Source organism: Lepidochelys olivacea (genome assembly GCF_965140295.1).
Source record: "Lepidochelys olivacea isolate rLepOli2 genome assembly, chromosome: 2".
In the NCBI taxonomy this organism is placed as follows: Eukaryota; Metazoa; Chordata; order Testudines; family Cheloniidae; genus Lepidochelys; species Lepidochelys olivacea.
In genome coordinates, this window is record NC_140412.1 from 25,928,502 (window position 1) to 25,951,471 (window position 22,970).

Here is a 22,970-nt window from a genome sequence, read left to right on the forward strand (position 1 = left end):
GTCCAGATGAGAAAATATAAATTCACACTTTATTTTGTCCATTAGCATGCAATTGCTAAAATGAGTGCTGAAGTCAGATTTAATGCAACCATTTTGCATTTTGACAGCTGTAGAACAACTGCCTAGGGAACAGATGCTCTTCGCTTTGCAAGATCTCTGGTCACAATCTGCTGTGGCTCCCCCAAATCAAGCCAAGGCATTTTTCACAAATCCAAATCTTCCTTCCCCCACCTTCTGCCCGTACCTGTCTCCTTCCCTAATTTGACAAGGAAGTTCTCAATCAAACAGCCCCACTTCAGCTCTCCCGTAAGCCCGAACTGCTGCATTTCGGGATTTGCAGTTCTCTCCCCTCCCCCGTGTCCGCTCTGATCTAAGCAAAACCTGCAGCGCGCTTTCCCACCTCCCTGCGATATTGATCTCTGGGCCGGGCACTATGTGCGACCCTGAAGCTAGGCTCTTCCACCTGGGGCTGTATGGACCCCCGCCTGGGCACAGGTGGTGGTAGGGGACTACATTTCCCAGGCTGCCTCGGGCGCGGGCTTCCCCCTTGTTAGCGTGAGAGCTGCAGGTTGATCGTCTTGGTTGCAGATGAGCAGAGAGAAAACATTGGAGGGGGAGAGAGAGAGAGAAGGGGGGCTAGGAGAAGTGCCTTGGGCAGGCGAATTATGCATGCATTAGGCGAGCGCTGAGAGAATGGCTGTGGAAGGTAAGGGCTCCTCTTCCCCTGCCTAGTCCTTGTGCACGCTGCGGCGCCCGCTGCTTCTGCGGGGGACCCCTCCCCCGGGCACTCACCTGAGCAGCCGAGGGGCTGGCCCAGGCTTCCAAAGGGGAACGGCAAGCGGGGCTTGGGCCACATGCCTCGGGCTGGCGAGTGCACCCGCTGCGGGCAGCAGATCCAGGTGCCTGAGAAGCGCCCACTCGCCTCTCTCATACAGCCCACGACCCAGCTCTGCCAGCTCAACCTGCCCTCCTTATCCTGGCTGGGCTGGAGGGGGTCCCTCCCCTAGAGCTCCACCGCGTCTCTTTGCTGTCAACCGCCCACCCCCTTTATTCTAGAGGAGCTGGTCGATTATATATCTGATTCATGCCCTCCTCTTCTATTAGTGCTTGGCTAGGCCAGGGATGGGAATCCTAGCCCCTGAAGTTCACCCCAAGAAGTGCCAGTGTTTTGACTTCTGACATAAGTCGCTGTTTGTGTTTAATTACATTATGGCTGACTTTGAGCGTATAATCAGGTGGCCATGGGAACAAAGAATGGCTCTGAATTGTGTGTGGGTTTGTTTTGTTTCCGGATTAGTAGGGGGCTGCCTATTCCTCTTTGGCCATTATTACCTGGGCTTCCTTGAGGCTACCTGGGCTCTCTCTATTGCAACTGGTATTTTTTTCAGTTAAATAAGTTCAGAACTGGTTCCCAAGGTTCTGATGTTACACACAGGAAAGGCAGTTGAGCAGCACATTCATATCGCACAAAATATCTGAGTTTGTATTTTAGCATGAATTGAGTATTCCATATCACCATTCCTATCTTGCCTGCCCATATTTTTTAAATGCAAAAGCAGATGCTGTAGTTATCTCCTGTTACCTTAAATAGCTTCTAAATTTCTGAAGTGTAATATGGTGACACTGTATTATGCTTTCCAATCACAATTTAGAAAGTGAATGTAAATCTGGGTTGTATTAGCGTGAGTTTCTAAGATATGGGTGCCAGAGTATGCTGTTGTATCCCACTCTGGCAAGTGGAGAAGAAAAAAATTCAAACACCATAGGCCAGGTTTTTACCAAAAGAAAAAAAAAAAAAAAAAGCCCAGCTCCCATAGAAACACCTAAATGAAGTGGCAGCTACTGCGTACTTGAGCACTTCTGAAAATCTGGCCACTTTAGGTGGTTAAATAGAACCCAGACTCCTCTGAAAGACTGGTTAAGTGTACTTGGCAGCACTTTTGTTTTACTTCCACTGAGTACTTCAAGGAGGTTTAGGTGAGAGAGAATTTGTGGTTAGGTACACTAGGAAAAATAAACTCTCTTTTTCTGCACTGTTCCTCTCAGAAATTCATGCTGGTTTGAGACACAGTATATTCTAGTAGACAAAGTATGGGTCTAGGTATCGGGAATTCCTAAAGTCTAATCTCATCCTGGCCACTGCCTTTCTCTGCGGCCTTGGGTCAGTCATGAAGCCCCATGTTTTGAAAAGCATCCTTTAATTGTGGATGTCTCATTTATTGGGTTCCCAAGACAATGCTGAGCTTGATTTTTTTTCCTCAAAAGGTGCTAAGTATTCGCCACTCCATTGACAGTCAAAGGGAGCTGCTGGTGCTCTACATCCCTGAAAATCAAGCCCAAGCTGTCTCAAACTGGACACCCAAAATCAACTTTGAAAAATGTGGATCCAGGTCCTAATTTTCAGCTGCTGCTTGAAGCTATGGTGGCTCGGCACCTCTGAAAATCAGGCCCTGGTTTTCTCTAGGCAGGCACCCAGTGCTAGTGGCTATTTCTGAAAACATGGTTATACGTATCTAAAGCTGGCCTCCCGAAATTAGTCATTTTGAGAATTTGTCCTTAAAACTCATTATAGGCCAAATTAATTGCTTGTCTAAGCAGATGCAACTCCATTATTTTTTTATTTGTAAGCCATGATAAATGAAGAGTCTTGGTTTAATTACTGCTGTTTCTGTGGCAAAAAGGGTTAGCAGTGCAAACTGGGTGTGTGTGCTTGGTGGGTAAATAGATGAAACAGACTGCTATTTGGGAGTGTGCCAGTTCACACACGAGCAGAAACCCCATTATGGGCTAAATGGGCATTCTGTAAACCTTCTTTATTCACTTGATTAGACTCTTCTTATTCTGTCTCCTAAATCCACTCATGTCTTTAATAATTCTTGTCATTTCTGCAGTGCCTTCCATCTGAGGAGCTCAAAAAGCTTTACAAATATTAATGAGTTAAAGCGTTGCTAAACCCCTGTGAGGTAGGGGAATATTATCTTCATTTTATATATGGGGAAACTAAAGCAAAAAGGTTAAGAGGTCTTCCCCCCGGTTACATGGGTAGTCTGTGACAGAAGTGGAAATTGAACCTGGATATCTTACCCACCAAGCGTCTCTTCCTCAACAGGTTCTATCTCACTGGGAGCTATTTGCATTTGCAGGGTAACTGAGGTGAGAGTGGAGTGGACGGAAGCCCCATCAGTATGCAGAAGCCCTCCCCTATTCTTAGGGGAGGATGATAATCCTGTTTCCTTTCCTCCAGCATCTTCTGGGGTCATGTCCCTCTCTCTTTCTTCCTGGGAGGGGAGAGAGAAATGGCATAGAGTGTTTCTCTTGTTCCTGAGGGGATCTGGGGCATCTCTCCTCTTTATTTCCCCCTGGCAGGAGCAAATAGCTTTTCCCATTGGGCATCCCTATGTTGTTCTCCTCCCATGTAGGCTCTGTTGATTTCTCCAGTTCCTGAAATTGTCCTGTTTCCTTCTTGCTGTATCTCTCTCCAGTTGCGTCCCTGCTCTTCTGTATGTATCCTCTTTTTGTCTTTCCCTCCGTTTGTGTTCCCTTCTCCTGTGAGACACTCTCCCTTTCTCTCTCTGTGACTGTGTGTGTGAGAGAGAGGAAGGATTGCTGTTCCCACATACTAGCCAGGTAGGATGGCTACCTGTTTTTCAAGGTGTGTGTGTCTCTCTCTTGCTGGAGGGGGGCCGGGGGGGGGGGGGAATGATGAACGGATGACAAGGCTTATGTTTTCTTCATGGGATAAAATCATACTTTTACACCGAGGCATATATTCTTTGTGTGATCAGTGCTTGAAATCATACTTATTGTCTAATCAAATGTTTTAGTCCCTGCATATAGGGTATGTGTCATAGGCACCAAATAAGCAATGTCCCTTGCAACTACAGGGCAGGTGCTCTATAGCTGGAAGGAGGTTTTGGAGCCATGTGTCATTCCTACTTCCTGCAGGAAGGCAAGAGAATACTCGTCCCTCACTGCTCCACTCCTAGCCTGTGCATCCCTACCCCGGAAAGAAATAGGAAATTAGTCAGCCGCAGACCTCCTGCCTGGTTTATCTAGTATCCACTACTGGAGGGAAGCCATTCTTCTTTCTTTCATACCTTAAGGCCAGAGGTCCACCTGCATAGCTCTCCTTGCAGGATCAGGGCCTTGCTCAGTCAAGTGTCCAGGAATTTAGCTGGTACAGCAAATACCCAGCACTGGATTAAAAAACCTGGGACTTTTTCCTCCGTGTTGGGGTAGTTGGGCGGGGGTGGCATTGCAATCACAAAAGGTGAGATTTGGTGTAGCTCAATATCCTTTTTGTGTTAGAAAATAAACACCTGAATGGGTAGGGGGAGGGAGACAACTGGCACAACATAGGGCTTAGTTTTAGATCAGTATAGTTATCCCAAGAGGTAATATGTGGAATGGCTGGATTAGCGAGTTGCATGGTGTCTGTATTTCCTGCTTCACCAGAGAATTGCTTGGGGTGGGGAAAATCCATTTGCAGGCCTTAAAGTGAGCCCATGTAGATGGGAGCACTGCCAAGGTAGGTCTATTTTTAGATCTAACAGTTTTGACAATGCTCCTTTCAGTGTTTGCTTCCCCACAGTAAGAATGAAAGAAGTAGGTCAGAGCTCGTAGAAAAAGCCTTTGGATCTTTGTTACAATGGTTCAAAAAATATTTTTCTTTTAGCTCTTGTGCAGTGGGGAAGGCAGGAGGAGGGGGACTCCAGTACATATTTATTGCTCGTGAAAATGAGTGACTGACAGAACTGGCTAGATAACACCGGTATACTGCACACTAGCAGCCCCTATGGCTCTGACCTGCAGCACCCTACCCTACCTATTCCTGAGCAAAAATGCTGCTAATTATATTGTATGGTAGTTTTATGACACATGCTATGGTCTGACTTCTGTCAGTATGGTTTTAGGCCTGGGTATAGTATGAATAATGCATTGGCTGCTAAACTCCTGACAGTTGACTAAGACTAGGAGCCCAGTTCTTTGTTGCCCTAGGGTCCTCCTAAAATGCTGTGGCAGCGTAAGATAACTTTAAAGGCAGTGGATCTGCACCCTGGGGAATACTGTCACTAAAAGGACTTGCATAGACCTGGTAGGCTCACCCTTGTAAACCCAAGGTAGAAGGCGTTTTGGGGTGTTCTGTGAGCAGGACTTGGGTTGGAACACTGCTACATTCTAGTTGTGATCAGCCCACAGCCTCTAGGGAGCACAGGTGGTTCAAGTGTAAGTTAGAGCAGTCCTTAGGCTATTCTAACTTATCCAGGGGCCAAACCACTTTCCTTTCCTCTCCTCCTCCCTGACACTCCCCTGCTCCTGCACTCACTGAGTACACCTTGGCCATGATAGGCAATCAGGCCCTAGGTCTCATTGCTGATTCTTTCAGATCAGCCATCTGCTCTTGACCATGAGGTGTAAAACAGGTAAATCGAATTTTTTCTTGAGAGTCTTACTCCTTTCCTCTGAGAGATCCCAGAGTATTGGGCAGTTGCTTTTCTGCCCCAGGCACACTTATGCAGTTTTCCATAGGGCTCCATTCTTTCACCCCTCCTGTTTAACTTGTGTATGAAGCCTTTAAGATTCCCACCATTGTGTGCCACAGACAGTAGCTATGGTGGGAAACTGAGAAAAATGCTAGTGTATATAAGGCCTTGGAGAGTTATTGAGGAAATATAGGTGGCATAGTCTAGTGGATAGGACCTTAAACTATGAGTTAGAACACTGGGGTTATATTCCTGGCTGGGGGCAGCCAGTTTGTGTAGTTTTTGGTGGTGCCCATAATGGGTCCAAATCCTGCCATCTCCCCCCTGCCCCGCCCTCCCCCCCCACCCCCGCCATGTAAGCCGATATATATTTTTAAAAATAATGTAAAAATGGACTGGAAACAGTAAGCATTTAACAGTTTCCCTATATTACACAATATCACTATCGTAAGAAAAAATATTTAACTAAGAATATCAACTTTATTAATACTCTTTTGAATATAGAAACAACCAAGCACTCTTGGGTCAATAACCCTCAAAAGCAAATACTTTCTCAAATTAAAACAAAATATAGCCCCTTCTTTTGCGATGCTCTTGAGGAGGCAGCAAACCCTCTTCGTCGTTGTTTGGTGGGGGATGGAGCTGCCTCTTGCCCAGTGTGTGGCAGGAGCGGTGACTGCGGGCGGGGGCGGAGTGGGGGAGGGTGTCACGATATTCACCCAAGCCTCAGATGCTCAGGTCCAGGAAGCCGCCTCGCCTCCCCTGTGGTGAGCGCCGAGGGGGGGGGGGGCTGCTATTACACGTGCACTTCCTCCCCTGCTGCTCCCCCTCACCGTAGCCTCACAGGGGGTGGGGAATGGGGCCGCCCCTTGCCAAACGTGGGGCGGGAGTGGTGACTGTGGGCTGGTGATTGTGTAGGGGGTGGGGGGAACAGGGTGTCACGAGTCCGACACTCACCCAAGCCCCAGCTGCTCAGGTTCAGACTCCAGGAAGCCCCCTCAGAGATGTCTCCTGGTGGGTGCCAGAGGGGGTGGAGGGACTGTTGTTGTAGCTGGCAGCAGCCAGCAAGGGAGTGCAACCCAGAGTGGCAGGGCAGCCGCCTGCTGCCCAGGGCAGGCAGGGATGCTTGGGGGAGGCATGCGAGGGCAGCAGGCGGGGCAAGGGGATGCTCCGGGGGAGGCATGTGGTGGCAGCGGCAGGCGGGGCTGGGGCAGAGACCCGGCCCCAAACATTCGTGGAGCTGGGCCCTGGGCCCTGAATATTGCTGGAGCCCAGGCACCACAGGCCCATATAACTCGCCGCCCCGCAGCTGACTCTGCCACTAACCTGTTATACCTGTTCCCAACCCCTTGTCCATGTGTCTCGGAGGTGTTTAGATTGTGGGCTTTTTGAGGCAGGGATTCTGAGTCCGTCCATCTCCTGTGAACAAGAGCCATGAGTTGAGGGCTAGTACAAAGCATCTCTTACTTACATTAGTGGGCACATATTCATGCAAACAGTAGAATTGACTTCAGCTGGATACTTGTGTGAGTAAGTACTTATCCACGAGACTTCAGGGTTCTACAGCCTAGCCCTCGGTTATTTGCTAAAGGTATGCAGAGAAGAGGCATAGTTATTAAAGGTGCCAAATGTAGCAGATAGGGGAAGGTGACCAAACTATGGTCTTGGTTACTATTGTTCATTTCCAGAATAACTCCATTCATTTATTTAACCAGAATTATTCTGGATTTGTGTGAGAGCAACTGGGAGCAGAATTTGGCCAAGGACCACCAAGTAGGAAAGACAAAGTATTTCAGAGAGCTGAACGCTGAATTTTGTAGGCTACTGTAATGGTGCTTTGGGGTTGGCAGATGCCATATAACCATCTGCTGCTTTGGCTAGATTTCCGGAGGTGGTAGTAACTGTCGTACTTATAATTTATTTACATGGAACTTTACGTTTTCAAAGTGCTGTACAAACAGTAACATCCCTGTCAGGTTATGTAAATAAATCGTTGTCTCCATTTTACAAATGGGGATACTGAGAGAGAGAAAAGCTGTGATTTGTCCAAGATCCCAGAGCACATCTGGAGCCAAGATCAGTTCTCACCAGTTCCTGTGCTCATTCCATTAGAGCTGAACTACCAGAGGTGAAAGGATATTGTAGATAGCACTGAAACTTAGTGCAGTAAACCCTGAAGCACAGCTATGGTGAGGCCAGAAAGTAGGGTTGGGAGTAGAAGAGTAACTTCAATAAGCAGCGTATTCTCCATGCAGCATGAACTAATACTGGCGTAGCATAGAAGAATTAATTAATGCTGCTCTAAACAGCATTACTCCTACATGCTCTGTGACTCCCCTAGAAGGAGTCAGATAGAGCAGTTAGTAGGTGCTGGGATTTAACATGGGCAGGAGCAAGCTGTGTTAGTCCTACCCATGAGAACCAAAACGTATGCACGAGGAGATACCCATCATGCATCTGGTCAAGAACAGGGGCTGGGGACAGTATTTTGGGTGGATCTCGGGCCTTCTGAATGTTTGTTTATAGAGTTTTGGCTCGTGCCAGCTTGGTATCCTTGCTGGCCCTGCAGTTTAGTAACTGCCTTTTTAATCCCATGAGGTTCTGCTACTAATTTGTGTGTGTGTGAATGCTGGGAGGGAAGATAGAGGCCATAAAATTACTCTGTGTGTATTAATAGTCAAGTTACTGCAAAAGCAAGAAATAGACCCTTTTACTAATTAGTGCTCTTTACAATTCCTCATTCTTCATTTTTTTGGAATTTGTGTAAATGACAGCTTTCTTCTGTATTTTTCTCTAGGAAAGTAATGATACACTTTCAACGAGCAGTGTATTTCTACAAGAGTGGGCTGGGTATCTGAGACAGTAGAATTCAGTGGTATGAGTAAGCAGTAGGAGGTGAGGAATTATATTGTAGGAAGGAAAAAAGGAATTTTCCGTCTCCATAGGGAACGGATGGGCTCAAAGAGTGAGAGGTCTGGTAGGAAGAAGCATGTTGTAATAAAATGACGAAAAGCAAGGCTGAAAAACAAAGTCAATTACGAGATTACAAAATAAGTTAAATAGGCTAATGAGAGTTTATAAATATTTTCCATCTTCCTTTGTGTTCATAGCAAATTTAAATGGGGATAAAGCATGGATTCACAGCTGAATCAAAGTCCAATGTATTCCATACACTTACTGGATATATACTTTTAGAAACCATATAAGGAAAATGCAAATTTGTGTTCAGTGTATTGAATTCCTTACTGTGACATTTATAACTGTAATAAAAAAAGACTTTTCCAAATGTCTGTCAGTCTTCAGGCTTTGTGCGCTAGATAGTCTTTCTTATCTTCAGAAAATATTTCTGATGTTACAGTTGCTATTTACAGAATTGAATGATGGCCTTATTAGGGATCCTTAGAAATATAATTTGTGGTGGAATGTGAATTGCTAATCTCTTAAAGCAGGCTTTTCTAGAAAGATTTTTGTTTTGTAAACTGAGATAACAAAATGCAGTAGAACCCTCTTTAATCTGCACTTCGCTAAACTACACCTTTCATAATTCACACCAGAAAAGGGGAGTATCTGCCCACTTCTCAGCAAATACTTAATAGAATGGTGTCATAAGGCTTCTTGCTAACAAAGGGTGAATTATTTTTACAAAATAAACTACCAAACATTTACTGGCACATTGCAGAATGTGATCTATAGTTCAAATTACACTGCAGTTGCTAAAATTAATTAGCAAAGTACGTTTTGTGATGCACAACCCCTGCTCCTTTTTAATGTATGTTCACCTTGCTTGATTGTGCAATGAGCTAACTGCAGGTAGACCTGCCTCTGTGCACAGCTCATGGCAGGATCAGAGCCTTACTTACAAATTCACAAGATTCAGTTATTTGAGACTCCCAGCAATGAGTCTCCCAGTCATTAGCATGACATTAGAGAGCTACTAATACTGACAAATATTAAAATATAATTATGAATCCTAGATGGAATTGGCAAATAACTCTTCAAAATAATTTGACTTGCATGCTAGTGGTCTTAACTTTCATGGTTAAATGCTTCTCTCTTTACGCAAGAAGGAGTTTGCATTTCTAAGGTCACAAGGTTATAGAATATAGTAATAAAATACAGCATGTTGCGGGAGGAGGGGCATGGAATCTGGATGGCACAAGGAATGGTAATGGATTATCATCTTTTATTCTAGATCGTTAGTTAAATTCATCTCAGGTGTGGTAGGAAAGTGACTACTTAGTGACCTATGTAAAATGAGCTAGTGGCCTCCAACTAGTTTCCAGGTATCTATGTTGCATTAGTAAAATTCTTGAATGAGTAAAATTAAGCTTGTGCATAAATGACTGCAAGATGAGGGCCTAAAACGTTAATTCTGCCTCTGTCCTTCATATATCTGATTTCAAACTGAGCAGGTGTATATTAGATAGGTTTCTGTTCTATAGGAAAGTAAGGGATTTTTTCCATGGCAAAGTAGACCTTTTGTATGGCCATCAGTGGTATTAGAAAGAGGACAGATGATTGGATTGGTTTGACTGCTAAAGGATGAAATTGCCAATTTATCATTATTAGTAATAGTTTCAGCAATATCTGTGCTGCTATATTTTCCACTACGAACTCATGTGTAATTGTTTGACACTATTGTATCGATGGTCTAGTTTACAGTGATTAATAGTAACAAATGTCTAGATACAGATGTTATTTAATAAAGTAATACCAAACTTTAGCCTTAGAAACTTTCTGTTATTATAAACCTACATATAATCTGCATTGAGGTACAAGAAAAAAGATGATTGATATGGAGCCTGATTGACCAACTGCGTGGATTCTACTGACATTATTGGCCACTGGATTTGTAGATTCATGGAAACAGGATTAGACAAAGTTTGATGCTGCTACCTTTGCATATTACTAGTATTCCAGTCATACTTGTTACTTGTCAGCATAGGCAGTATTTCGATTCAGGCTGATCTGTCTATGCCATGGGCTACACCCTGAGCTGGTGTAAATTGGCCAGGTTTGTGGAGCTGTGCTGATCTACAGCAGTTGGGGCTCAGGCTCCAGAAGCTGATTTATTCATGTAGTCATAACAATTAGAGGCCAAACAGCCCAATGAAAACTAAAAACAGACTGACTCATTCGAGTCTGAGGGCTTGTCTTCACTGCTGACCAAATCAGCAGCATCAATTTAGTGGGTCTGGTGAAGACGTGGTAAGTTGATGGCAGAGGGCTCTTCCGTCGACATCAGTACTCCATCTCCCCCAGAGGAGGAAGGTATGTCGGCGGGAGAGTGTATGTAAATTGAGCTAAGCTAGGTAGTTACATAACCTAGTACTTAAGTTGACTTAAGTTATGTAACTTAACTAGCCTACCTTAGATCAACTTACCTCATTAGTGTAGACCAGGTGTGACCGCTTGACAAGTACACACATTGGTTACCTTGACTGGTCTTCTGCTCGGAAAGTTGGCGCCTGTAGCTCTAGCCCCGGAGTCCGTTCCTATACAAGGAGCGGCAGATTAACTTCTGAAGAGCCGCATGTGGCTCCGGAGCCACAGGTTGGCCACCCCTGCTTTAAATCTTGTTGCATTGGTAGGGAAGTGGCAGATACTCAGGTCAGACTCAATCTGTAGAATAATCCAGATTCTTGGAGGAAATCCAGAATTTCTCAGGTAGTGGCTTCTGGAAATGTGGGAATCTACTATTGTGTGTGGCCTTTCACAGGTATCTTCCCCCCTAGTTTGGTTGATCTGTCTGGACACCCATCTAAATCAGATGATATGAGACTGCTTTTTTCAGTCGCTAGGGTTGGAATGAGCAAGGAAAGTGAAACACTGTCTGCCAGTGTCTTAGTGAATTCTAGGGCTGCTAAAACTGACTGAGAGTTCTTGTCAGGCAGACATCCCTTGAGGGAATGCTGTCTGGCTACTTTATATTAGCTATGAAGAAATAGGTTGAAACCAAGCACCTGTAAAGTTACAAATGCTTCATGGAAAGAGTTAATAAGGAGTTTTGAGCCATCCATAAACAAAGAGCCGGATAGGCAGAGATCTATAGAAGAGCCTAGATGAGGCTTTAAAAGGTTGATAAGATTTTGGCAAGATCTTTATTGCCTTGGGGAAATGTTGAATACCTGCTGAATTTTCAGTTGATGTACATGTGGGTTGCGGGTGACTAATAAGATTGTGGAACCTTTCTGGCTCTCCACCCACTGTGGCTTTGGTTTGTTAACCTTTTCGACACTCAGCAAAGCTGGTCTCCCCTCTTCTTTCCAACCTTTATGGGATTTTGTGGAGGGGACAGCATGTAGGTCGTATGGGGTTATTTCCTGGCATGAGTCAGCTACATTTTTGGGGCATAAATACTCCAATTTATGAGTATGGAAGATCTTGCAAGGGATTTAAATAATTTAATTTTTTTTTTTTAATTCATGGGGAATTTTGTTTTCTGATGGACACTTAGAGGTTAGGACAGGCTCTCCTGGTATTCATTTTTCAAATCTAAATAACAAAAGCAAGCAGATTAGACTGCAATACACACAGAGCAGAACAGATGAGTAAGAAGGTGCTATTTTTACTCAATAGCTTTGAGTAGAGCTATTTTTATTGCTAAAGCACTCACCGAATAAGCTTTAATGTTGTTTAACTGATCTATTTACCTTTTTAAGCATCAGGCAGTATTTCCACTACAATTAGTAAAATTATGAAATATTTCTTGCCAACTATGCAAGAATGCATAATGCATTGTAGTAGAAAGCGAATGTAGATTTGAATTCAGATTTAGGCCCTGACCTTGCAAGCTGTGTGGTCAAGATCCTACACCCCCATGGAACCCCTTTAGACTTAGTGGAGATTTCTGTGAGCACAGAAGCCTGCCCATATGGATCAGATTGCAGGACATCTAGCTTATACAAATTGAGCAATGAATCGAAAAGAAATGGTTTCTGGCTCATATGGTTGTGAAAGAAAGCTTGAAAAATGCTGACCAATCCTTACAGGCAAATAAAAAGAACTCCCTTATTATTTCTAAAAATCATGATTTTAATATTTTGGGGGGACTTGACTCATGATTTCTGAATGCTTAAGGCTGACGGTACTGCTCCTGTGGTTCTCCTCTTCCTTCTCAATCATGTGAGTTCGGGGCTTGAAAAGTTCACTTGCCCATGGTTAGAAGGCAGCTTTCCCTGATAAGTGCCATCAGCTGCTGAAGAAACCAAGCTTTTTAATTGAGAAGAACCAGCTAAATCTCACTCTTACTGGAACAGCTCTGCGGAGAAACAGGGACATGGGCAGGAATTACTCATTGGGAAGGGAAGACTCAAAAACATAGGGAAGGGGTGGGATAGAATAGAGAGACATCTCTTTCGCAGCAAGCTGAGGGGAGAGGCAAATGGTGGAGAAGCAGTGACCCACGTCATGAGTTGAGTTCTAGGTAGCTGTAGCTCACGAAAGCTCATGCTCAAATAAACTGGTTAGTCTCTAAGGTGCCACAAGTCCTCCTTTTCTTTTTGCGGATACAGACTAACACGGCTGTTCCTCTGAAATAAAACACCTTGATAATTTTCTTCCCTGTTGAGTTCTACTCAGTTAACTTTGCAGTTCCTGGAGACAAATTCTCAGTTATGCTGAAGCCCTTTTACATGTGTTAGCTATACACTATTTTCCCCCTTGTGTAATAGGCTCCTGTGAGAAGCCTAGCCTTGGCCTTGGCCTTGACCTTGACCAGCTAAACCAAAGTGAAAGCTATTCCCCTGTGCTGATTGTAGGGAAAAGGTTGTTAGCTACCACCAACCTGACCTTAACCTCTTTTCCTATCCTAGACAAATATTGAGAGAGATGGACACTAAAATTAAAAGGGGAGAAAAAAACCCCTAAACTTGTCTGAGTAAATACTGTAGATGGAATTGACTTATATATTCTAAGCTTACTGAGAGTGGGGCAGAAAAAAACAGTCAGTGCAAGCAAACGTTCTTTGTATGTGTGAGAGGGACGGGCTGGCGTAGGGTTGGATAAATATAAAAGCACTGGGAAGTAGAGGAGTGCTCCGGGAGCAAAATGAATTCAGCTAAATGAGTGCAGTGACCCCACCCCCCCATCATGGTGACCCTTTTCATGGTGTTTTGAAGGAACAAATTCAGTACAACATTTGCTTACTCTGTGTTTAGTCTATCCCAACTGTTTAGTCATTTAAATCGATGGTAAAACAAACAAACACAAAAAAACAGGATGGCAAACTTGAAATGTCTTTTTCCTTCCTTCCTCATAATATCAACAATTTTGCAATGGGCTTTTCTTAAACCGCTTGTGTTTGTTTGGAATAAGCCTCCTCTCTCTCCAGTAAAAAGCCATTGGAATCTGAATCCACCCGTCATATCCTTTTGCTAGCAGTAATTCTTTTACTTTTGTGTCCTGAAGGATCCCACTATACAACATAACTGAAACAGTACTAATGTTATTTACCTCGAAAGGATGATGGGCTGAGAGTGGGCAATGTGATTTTTTTTAATTTAATTACATTTAATTTTAACCCTTTCAAGTGATGTTTATGCTTGCATGGAATCATGAAATATTGGCACATTTATTCCCCCCAGACATGGCACAGTGAGGGGCAAATCAAAGTGGCCTCACAAGAGGTCTTCTCTCCCCTCCCCCCCCCGCCAAAATGAAAAATAAATTAAAAATCTGCATTGTCTTTGGGCAGTGTGAAAGAAATGGGCAAGAGCAGGGATAGAGCAGAGGAGCTGCAATCCACAGGAGAATCGGAATGTTACCTGAGGCAGCATTAACTTCCACTGTACGCTTTGTGTCTCTCCCCTTGGGAAAGGTAGAGCACAGATGAGGGTTGGCAGCCAAAGGCTATGAGAAGACTCTTGGTCCTATTGAGCTTCTGTAGCAGAGGCCAGGGCATTTAAACAAGGATGAATAAGAGTACCTCCATGCAAGATCTACAGGGGTGAAGTGCTCAGCTTTCTGTAGATTCCAGGGTTAGTGCTTCCTTATGAATGATCATTTCCTACCCATTCTCTGCCCCACTGCTTGCCTGGACTAGGGTTTGTCATGAGAGACTATTTGTATACTAGTGTTAGCGCTGTTGCAATAATTTGTCCTCCCCTGTGTGCAAGAGGGGAGCATATAGGCATAGCGAGCAGGACAATCTGCCTCTGCCTTGAGGATGGAAAGTCCTGACCCAGTATATTTTCTCTTATCTTTCTATGGTCTGAGGTAGACAGTGCAGGTTTTTCCACATACTCCTTTGTTTCAAGTAGGTAGACCACCTGATGCAGGAAAGATCAGACCCTTTTCCAGTGTCTTATCACCTAATAGTGAATTTATCCATAAACGAATACGTTTCTGTAACACCCCTGAAACCTATGATCACAACACTCGAGTTTAGGAGACCAAAAGATTCCCTTGGATTGTGCACTGTAACAGATTGGCAGGTTCTAGGACCATGCACAGAGATGCTAGGCAGCCAGATCAGGTGAGTCTTATTACCTCCAACTCTGGAGCACATCAGAATTTCAGTGTCTCCCTGACATGCAGAGAACTAGAAGAGTCCTGCAAGGAAAAGTTTTAGGAATAGCTAAGATCAAGAGTGGTGCTTATGCTGAGGTTTATTTAAATTATAGTCATGTAAGGTAACAAAGGCAAAATCCAAGAAGGGGTAAAGTTGGACCAGATCCAGAACATTAATTCTGGCATTTCCTTACTTTTGAGTGCTTGACTTTGAAACCTTAAAGTTACCCATGCAATCTTAATTCGGCTCCATTGTGCTTATCGTTATGAGATAGTCTGTGATAATATAATTAAAAAGATTATTTTTTTTTATCCCAGGACTCCTACTCATTGAGTGTATAGGCTGGCCCTACTCTAGGGAAGAATCAGGGTTGTGTAGTGAATAAGTCTCTTGTCCCTATGATCCTGGCCTCATTGGTTGCAGAAGTTGGAAGCTATGAGGTGAATGAGTCAAGGGGGTGAAGGAAGACGGAGGATGGACTCCTGGTTAAGGTGGTTGAATGTTGCCCTGGAGAACTGGATTCTATCCTTGTCTCTGCCAGGGTTCCCCTGTGGTGCAGGGCAAGTCGCTTATCATAGCAAGATGCTGTAGGTTCCTCATTTTCTGAGTGTTTGACTTGTGTTCCTAGAGTCTAATCTTCAGCTGTGAGCACTCACGTCTGCAACTGAGATCAATGAGAGTTGTACTTTGAAAATATAATGTGCAGGTAATGCTCAATATGCGGGGGAGGGGAAGGGGGAAACAGGCTTTGGGTGTGTTAAATTGCACACCCAAAATTAATGGACAGTTTTGACCTTAATATCTCCGTGCATTATTTCTCCTTCTCTAAAATGGGGTACAATACTCCCTCATCTCACAGGGTTGTTGTGAAGATAGATTAATTTATTTTTGTGAAGCACTCAGATATTATAGTGAAGTGCACCATAAAAGTGCCCATGAAGAAGTTTAATAATTCTGTATTGAGAGCAGGATTTGAATAAGGCCTCAAGCTGCACATTGAACAATGAGGATTAAACCAAATATTGAATGGTTGCTCATTAAGTCCATCCTATGCAGTGCTACTCTTCTTCTTGGCCACACTTACTCTTCCCCTCTGGGCTCCCTGGCCAAGTCCCAGTCTGCTTTCCCTCCTGGCCTCCTTACACTAGACTTGTACCCTCAGCTCTCATCTTCTGTTCCAGTCTCCTTGACTAGCCAGTGCTAGTCTCCTTGGCCTACTGGCTCTCAATCTCCATCCCCCATAGCTTCCATTCTCCTTGGCCAGCTAATCCTAGTCTCTCCCACCCCAGGATTCTTATTCCAATCTAGTCCCTCCACTGCTGCTGCCCCTGGTTCATACCTCTGTCCCCCCAAGGCTCATAATCTGGGTGTCTTTCAACAGGAATAGCAAAAGGTCCGTTCCTGACACCAGTGTAACACCACCCCACTCTCTCACTCTCTGGCAGATTTCAAGTCTCTGCATTGAGGCAAACAAAATAATCTTTCGGTGACTCCAAACCCTCAGTTTTTTCAGGTGGCTTAATCACGGTAACCACCTGTTCCTCTTCCTCCAAACACTGGCATTTTCATCCTTTCTCTTGTTTGTTTTTACACTGGTCTACACTACACAGTTAAGCCGACCTAATTATATCGGTGTCTATACTACAGCCTTCCTCCTGCCGACTGTAAGTGCGCTATTATACCGACATAATAACTTCACCTACGTGAGAGGTATAGAGCTTATGTCGGTGTAGTTAGGGTCACGAAGTGTCTGTGAAGATGCTGCCTTACTTACATCAGCTGTTAGCTGTCTTTCCAGTTTCAGGGCAGGAGCCATGAAATTGACAAAGTGAGGCAGCTAAAGCCCAGCCTCCCCCACTCCCCTGGAGAGCTGGGTGGGTGGACATTGCTCCTAGCTGGGAGCTGGGGCAAGAATGGATCCCGCTCCCACCTGGGAGCCGGGGTGAGAAGCCCCAGGCAGCTGGACCCCCAGTTCATGGCTGGGAGCCAGGCAGCCATGTCAATTTCATGGCTTTGTTGCATCTTATCTTTGGTTAGGGTGTAAGCTCTTCAGGGAAGACACTGTGCTTTCCTATAAATTTTTACAGTGCCTCGCACAATGGGAAATAATCCTAATGGGACCTTTGAGTATCACGCCTACTCTTTATTACCACTGCTACATTTAGTTCCTTATTTTTTCCATTTCAAGAAAACATTTAATCCTGATGGTTTCTATGCAGCACCACAACAGGTCCCTTTCCTTTGTAAAGGGGTAAAGGAAAGACTATAATGTACTGTAAGAGAACCAGGTTGCGACTTACAATACTTGGCACTTCTGTAGTGCCTTCAGTCTCATACACTGCCATTGTTAATGAATTTCCCCTAACCAAACCTCCATGACTTCCAATCACTCCATAATCATCCGAGAGCTAACGGGCAGATGGAAGAAACTGCGGCACACTTCTGGATGAAGTAGCTTGTCCTACATCATGTAAGGTGTATATGGAAGGTCCAGGAGGAAAACCCAGATCTCTTGGCTCCCAGGCTTGTGCTTTAACTTTGTTTCCTAATTGAAGTCTTCTGCTGGACTAAGACTTTGGAATCTCAGTGTACAGATTTTAAAAGGGCATCTGGGATTTAATGAAAGGGCTTTCTAGTGAGAGAGTACCTGCTCACGGGCTCTGGGCTCATGCTGCTTTAGCTTGGCTGTCCATGACAGTTTTTCAAGGCTGATCTAATGGCGAGTAGAAATGAGACCAGTGGGTTAGAGTGAGAGAAGGAAGCAGAACCACCAGTGTGCAGGCAAAGCAAAAACATTTTAATTCTATATTGTTTTCTTTAGTGGCTCTTCAGTTTCATTCCCCCTAGGAAGAAATATTGAACAAAATTGCCTGCGCTAATCCCTTTTGCAAATAGAGGAAGACTGGACTATTAATTATAAATATGTCTGAAAACAGCACAGTAATCAGAAAGTAAAAGGTAAAAATCTGAGTACTTGTTTACATGAACAGGAAGCAGCCTCAGGATCAGTTTATTTGAAAGTCTGTTTGTATAAAAGGTTGTTAATTCATGAATATGGGAATGTGCAATTGCAGAACAAAAAAACCCAGTTAAAATATCAACACAATTCTAAATTCCATTGCATGTTTCTCTGGGTTTTCCTATTTCTGGCTGTGTGTCTTTAGTATGCATAGGAGTGTGTGTGTTCAGAGAGGTGTTAAGTTCCTTTCATTTGTTCATATGGTGGAAATGTTAATTTTCAGTGGTGTGAAGGGCTGAAGGGGAGACAATTAGCTGTGTAAGTCATTATTCTCATTTATTGAAGTAGCCTTTCTGATTTGCTGTACATGCCCCATGCATGCGTCCCATACTCTTTAGGAACTGAAGTACTTTATTAAGCAGAGAACTTAATGGAACAAGTAATGTAAGGTTTTACATTTTAAAAAATACAAAAAACTTTCCGTTCCATCCCAGCAATAAATGTACGAGATACATTTAGTTCATGCTGATAAGACCTATATGAGGGCACTTGGACCACAGCGATGCTCAGGTACCTCAGTAGGTATGCTACAATAACCTGAATAGAATAGTATTATGCAGTGTTGTTTTCCTTCTGTTTCCTCCTGTCCTATCCTGTCTCAATATCAAGCTACGATATCTTTGACGTGATCAGAAGTAACCCTAGATACCTGTGTGACTATCTGTACTCCATAACAAATGTTTCCCATATTAGACTATTTTTTATTCCTTCCAGTGCGGTGTTCTCTCTAAGCCATATGTGTTGAATTTTCCCTAGCTATCCATTGCAATCTGAATCCCAATGGCATTGATCGTCCTGTCCACACAGAAGATATTAACCTGCCACTTGAAGGTGAAGGAGTTGAGTTGCCCTCACGTAAGAATGATAATACTCAAAAGGTGCTTGAGTCGAAAGGGACACCCAAGAGACAGCACGTGGAACCAGAAACATCTAAGGTAGGTAAACTCAGGCCACTGCTTCTTTTACAGAACCCTGAAGTGTGCCAATATGTCACAGAAGACGCAAAGTCATGGACAATGAGAAAAAGCAGCCGCAGAGGGGGGAAAGCGTTGCAGCAATAGAAAAGTATAGCTACACTAGGCACATGCATAACTTGGTGCTTCCACTGTTTTATATCTGCCTATATGAAAAGAATAAAAAATAGTTGAATTGCTCTATTGCAGGCATTGCAAAAGAGGTAAGTTTGCAGACTGATTTTAAAACAGGATAGAACGGTGACTGAGTGGACCGGCGTGGATTTGTGCTTTAACATGAGTTTGTGGAGACTGAGGCTAGTCTAAACTGAGAAGTTCAATTGGCATAGCAACATCAATTCGGGGTGTGAAAAATCCACACGTCTCAGAGACGTAGTTAAGCCAACCTAATCTCCGGTGAAGGCCGTGCTAGGTCGAGGCAAGCGTCCTTCCACTCACCTAGCTGCTGCCTCTCAGGGAGGTGGATTACCAACAGCGATTGGAGAACCCCTCTCATCACTGTAATAAGTGTCTACAGCTATAGCGCTGCAGTGTTTCTAGTGTAGACATACTGTACCCTGAGTTTAGTATGATGCATAAACTAATTTGAAGTAGAATGTACCCAGTCAACTTCTTCACATCTGACATCACTGTGAATAGCTATACTTCAGGTGTGAATTTTAAAGACAAATAAATTGTCTGCTCTGATTTATAAATTGACCTGAATTTTTAGTTTCTTATTCATGTGCAGTAGAGATACTCATCAAATATAGGTGAATGCTCCAGTCATTTTTGATATTGGACAATAACCTGTCTCTATGTATGATCACGGCAGATATGTTTTTAAGTGGAATGAAAAATAGAAGAATTGTAAAATATTTTGGGGCAGATTCTGTAAAAGCCCTGTCAATCTTTTGGACCTTGTAAGCCCTGAAAAACTAGAGTGGGGGGAGAGCGGTGGGGGAGCGGGGAAGAGAGAAGGGTGGAGAGGAACTTCTGCAGAGTGGAAGACTGATTATTTTTACCGAATCTGGTACTTCAGGGGTTATTAGAGCAGATAAAATGAGTAAAAAATAAAAGGTCAACAACAGTATTTTTGAATAACTTTGAACAAATAAGTATATTTCCTGCAGTTGATAACAGTAAATTTAATAATGTATACACAACCATTATGAATTTTACTTTTAGAATCAATTAACATTTGATATTTTGCACAATATCCTGGTTTGCTAACAATAGATGCTTACTGTGAATTCACTATAATAGTGTTTATCTAAGATACCTGCTTATAACCGATGCAATTAAAACTCACGTCATCCTTTCTTCAGTAAGTCAATTAACTGAATCCAACCCAGGCCGACAGCAACAAAAAGCAGTTGCAATTTGCAGTCTGTTCAGTGGCCCAGGTCAAGTGAATTATTGGCTTCACTTAAATCCTTGCTGAACAGGTTTCCACATCAGTCTGAATCTTTTATTTGCAGTCTCAACAAAGGGTATGTCTACACTGCAATAAAAAACTTGTGGCACTGAGTCTTAGAGCCTAGATCAGTTGACTTTTTGGCTCATGGGGCTCGGGCTAGAGGGCTAAAAATTGCAGTGTAGACGTTTGGACTTGGGCTGGAGCCTGGGCTCTGAAATCTTGTGAGGAGGATGAGTCTCGGAGTTCTGGCTCGAGCCTGAGTCCAATTTTTAGCCCTGCAGCCTGAGATCTGAGAGACCAAGTCAGTTAACCCAGGCCAGTCACACCTGTGCCATGGGTCTTTTATTGCAGACACACCCAAAGAGGCCAAATATGAAGTGGATGCTGAAACTAAGCTACACTACTACATAAAAGCACTTTCCTCAAGTCAAAATTGAGATGCTCCGGCAGCACAATATGATGAAACTTCCATTGCTGCTGTCTGTGCTGTATTTGTTCTGTTGATAAGTTGAAAATTTAATTTCCAGGGATGTCCATCAGGAAACCTGGAGGGGAAAAACTGCTTCATTAGTATTGCAAAGTCAGCCATCAGAGTCATATGCACACAGCTGTGCTGATCAAAGTAATCTTGTTAAAGAAGCATTTGTTTGTGCCTGATGAAAATGTTTGCACTTTCTCTTTTGGATTAAGCGTGTGATAATTGTTGAGTATCAAACTAATAAAGTGGATCGGCTATTATTGGTGAACATGGTTCTGCAGTATTGGGTGATTCTATCCTTCCTCTCTCTCTCTCTCTCTCTCTCGTTCTGTTGTATCCAGGTAGTATTGTTTCTCATCTGATCTGGATTCAGGTTTTCTATTCAGGAGAAATCTAGATAGATGAATCTTTTCTAATTGTCTGCATCTTGAATTGGAAACATAAAATGCAATTTTTATGGGGGTGTGTGTGTGTACAAATTGAAGAAAGTAACTATGTAATTTGTTTCCTTCTGTACAATGAAAGGATGAGAAAGAGTAGAGGAAAAAATACCGCAAATGAAACACTGTTGGGTTATACACTTAATTTACATTTTCCAACACATAGATTTCCCATTTATTTAGCCTTTCTTTTGTCCTTATCTCTTCTTTTCTGGGTCTGTCATTGCTTTTAGTCCCTTTAGTGTTTAAATAATACTAATGCACACATATGTAGTTTTGACATTTATATAATACATAGCAGTGCAATGTGATAAATGCAATTTATGATGTACTTTTGACCACCTTGCATGGCTTTTGCCCAGTAATTCATCTCCATTGGAAACATTTCCCACATTTGAAACCCCTGGTAGCCTCAAGCTATTGCCATTAAAATGATAGGTCGGGCAGGCGAGGGGGCCACCAAGGTTGAGGCCCAACCACTTTTTGGCTGGGCCAAAGCTGAGTAGCACTGCAACCCCACTCACTCAAATTTGGAGGGTGTGGTGTAGGGGCTCATGGGCCAGGGGAGTCAAGCTGCTGGAGACAAGGGTGGGAAGCATGCCTGAGAGGGGAAGAAAGAGGGTCAGGTGGGGGAAGAATCTGTTTCTCTTCCTTCCCCGCCCCGCCATGCACATACTTTGAATGGCGCACTACCCTTCCTCCCACTTCCCCCACCCTGATTCAAACAAAGAGAATATTCCACCTGCCAGAGTAATTTCTTCTTCTTCTTCTTTCTTACAATGGTTTGAGATGAAGCATGGGTAATATTTCATCATGGACCACTGAGAGATTTAAGGGCCAATTTTTGCAACTCATCAGGGCTGTGAAGGGGAACCTTATACTACTGGCAAAGAATGAAATATACAACACTCCTAGGTCTGGAATGTCCTATGAGAGCAGATTTTTGAAGGGGGCAGAAAGGGCCGGGGTGTTACAAAACTTATGTAAGTTTCTAAAATGCTGTTTGTTTTCACAGTAACTAAGGCATCTAATTTTAAAGATGAATTGATATGGAAAAACAGAAGAAACCTTCTATCCCTCTTTTCCTGCAGGACATGAAGCAAACCCCAAATACACAAACGTGGTATAAAGCCTTTAATGGCATATGTTTGGGTTGATCTGGATAGGTCAATGAGACTCTACCCAAGTACAGAGACCACACAAATAGATGCAGGATCAGGGTGTGTTTGTGCATACACACGTGTGTGTGCTCTTTTCCTGGTGTGTGATGCTTTTAATCTTAGAAGTATGTCAAAAGGCAAACTTTAAAATCTACGCTGCCGAATGGACCTATACAGAGCTGAAGTCTCTCTTCCTTTTGTTTTTCCACTAATAGCCAAGGATGGTTTTAGAAAGACATTTTTCCTCCAATAGCTTCACTGTTAGTCCCACTCAGTGGCGAGCTGGAGCCAGTTCCCACCGGTTCACTAGAACCTGTTATTAAATTTAGAAGCCCTTTTAGAACCTTCTAAAAGGGCTTCTAAATTTAACCGGCCAAAAGTGGCGCCTTAGGTGCCTGACTCCATGGGTGCTCCAGCCCTGGAGCACCCAAGGGGAAAATTTGGTGGGTGCAGAGCACCCACCGGCAGCTCCCGGCCCCAGCTCATCTCCGCTCCACCTCCTCCCC

At 43.6% G+C, this 22,970-nt stretch overlaps 1 protein-coding gene across 2 annotated transcripts in view; it reads left to right on the top strand.

The window, feature by feature from the left end:
- Nucleotides 1–557: 557 nt before the first annotated feature.
- The window catches only part of SAMD12 (sterile alpha motif domain containing 12), a gene marked incomplete at its 3' end in the record, with an annotated part of 241,864 nt that continues 219,451 nt past the window's right edge, over nt 558–22,970 (top strand). For both annotated transcript variants that reach the window (XM_084618349.1, XM_084618348.1), the window contains exons 1-2: nt 558–706; nt 18,770–18,948. In XM_084618349.1, the coding sequence (XP_084474475.1) occupies nt 694–706; nt 18,770–18,948 (192 nt within the window). In that variant the 5' untranslated portion in view covers nt 558–693. The remainder of the gene's footprint in view (nt 707–18,769; nt 18,949–22,970) is intronic.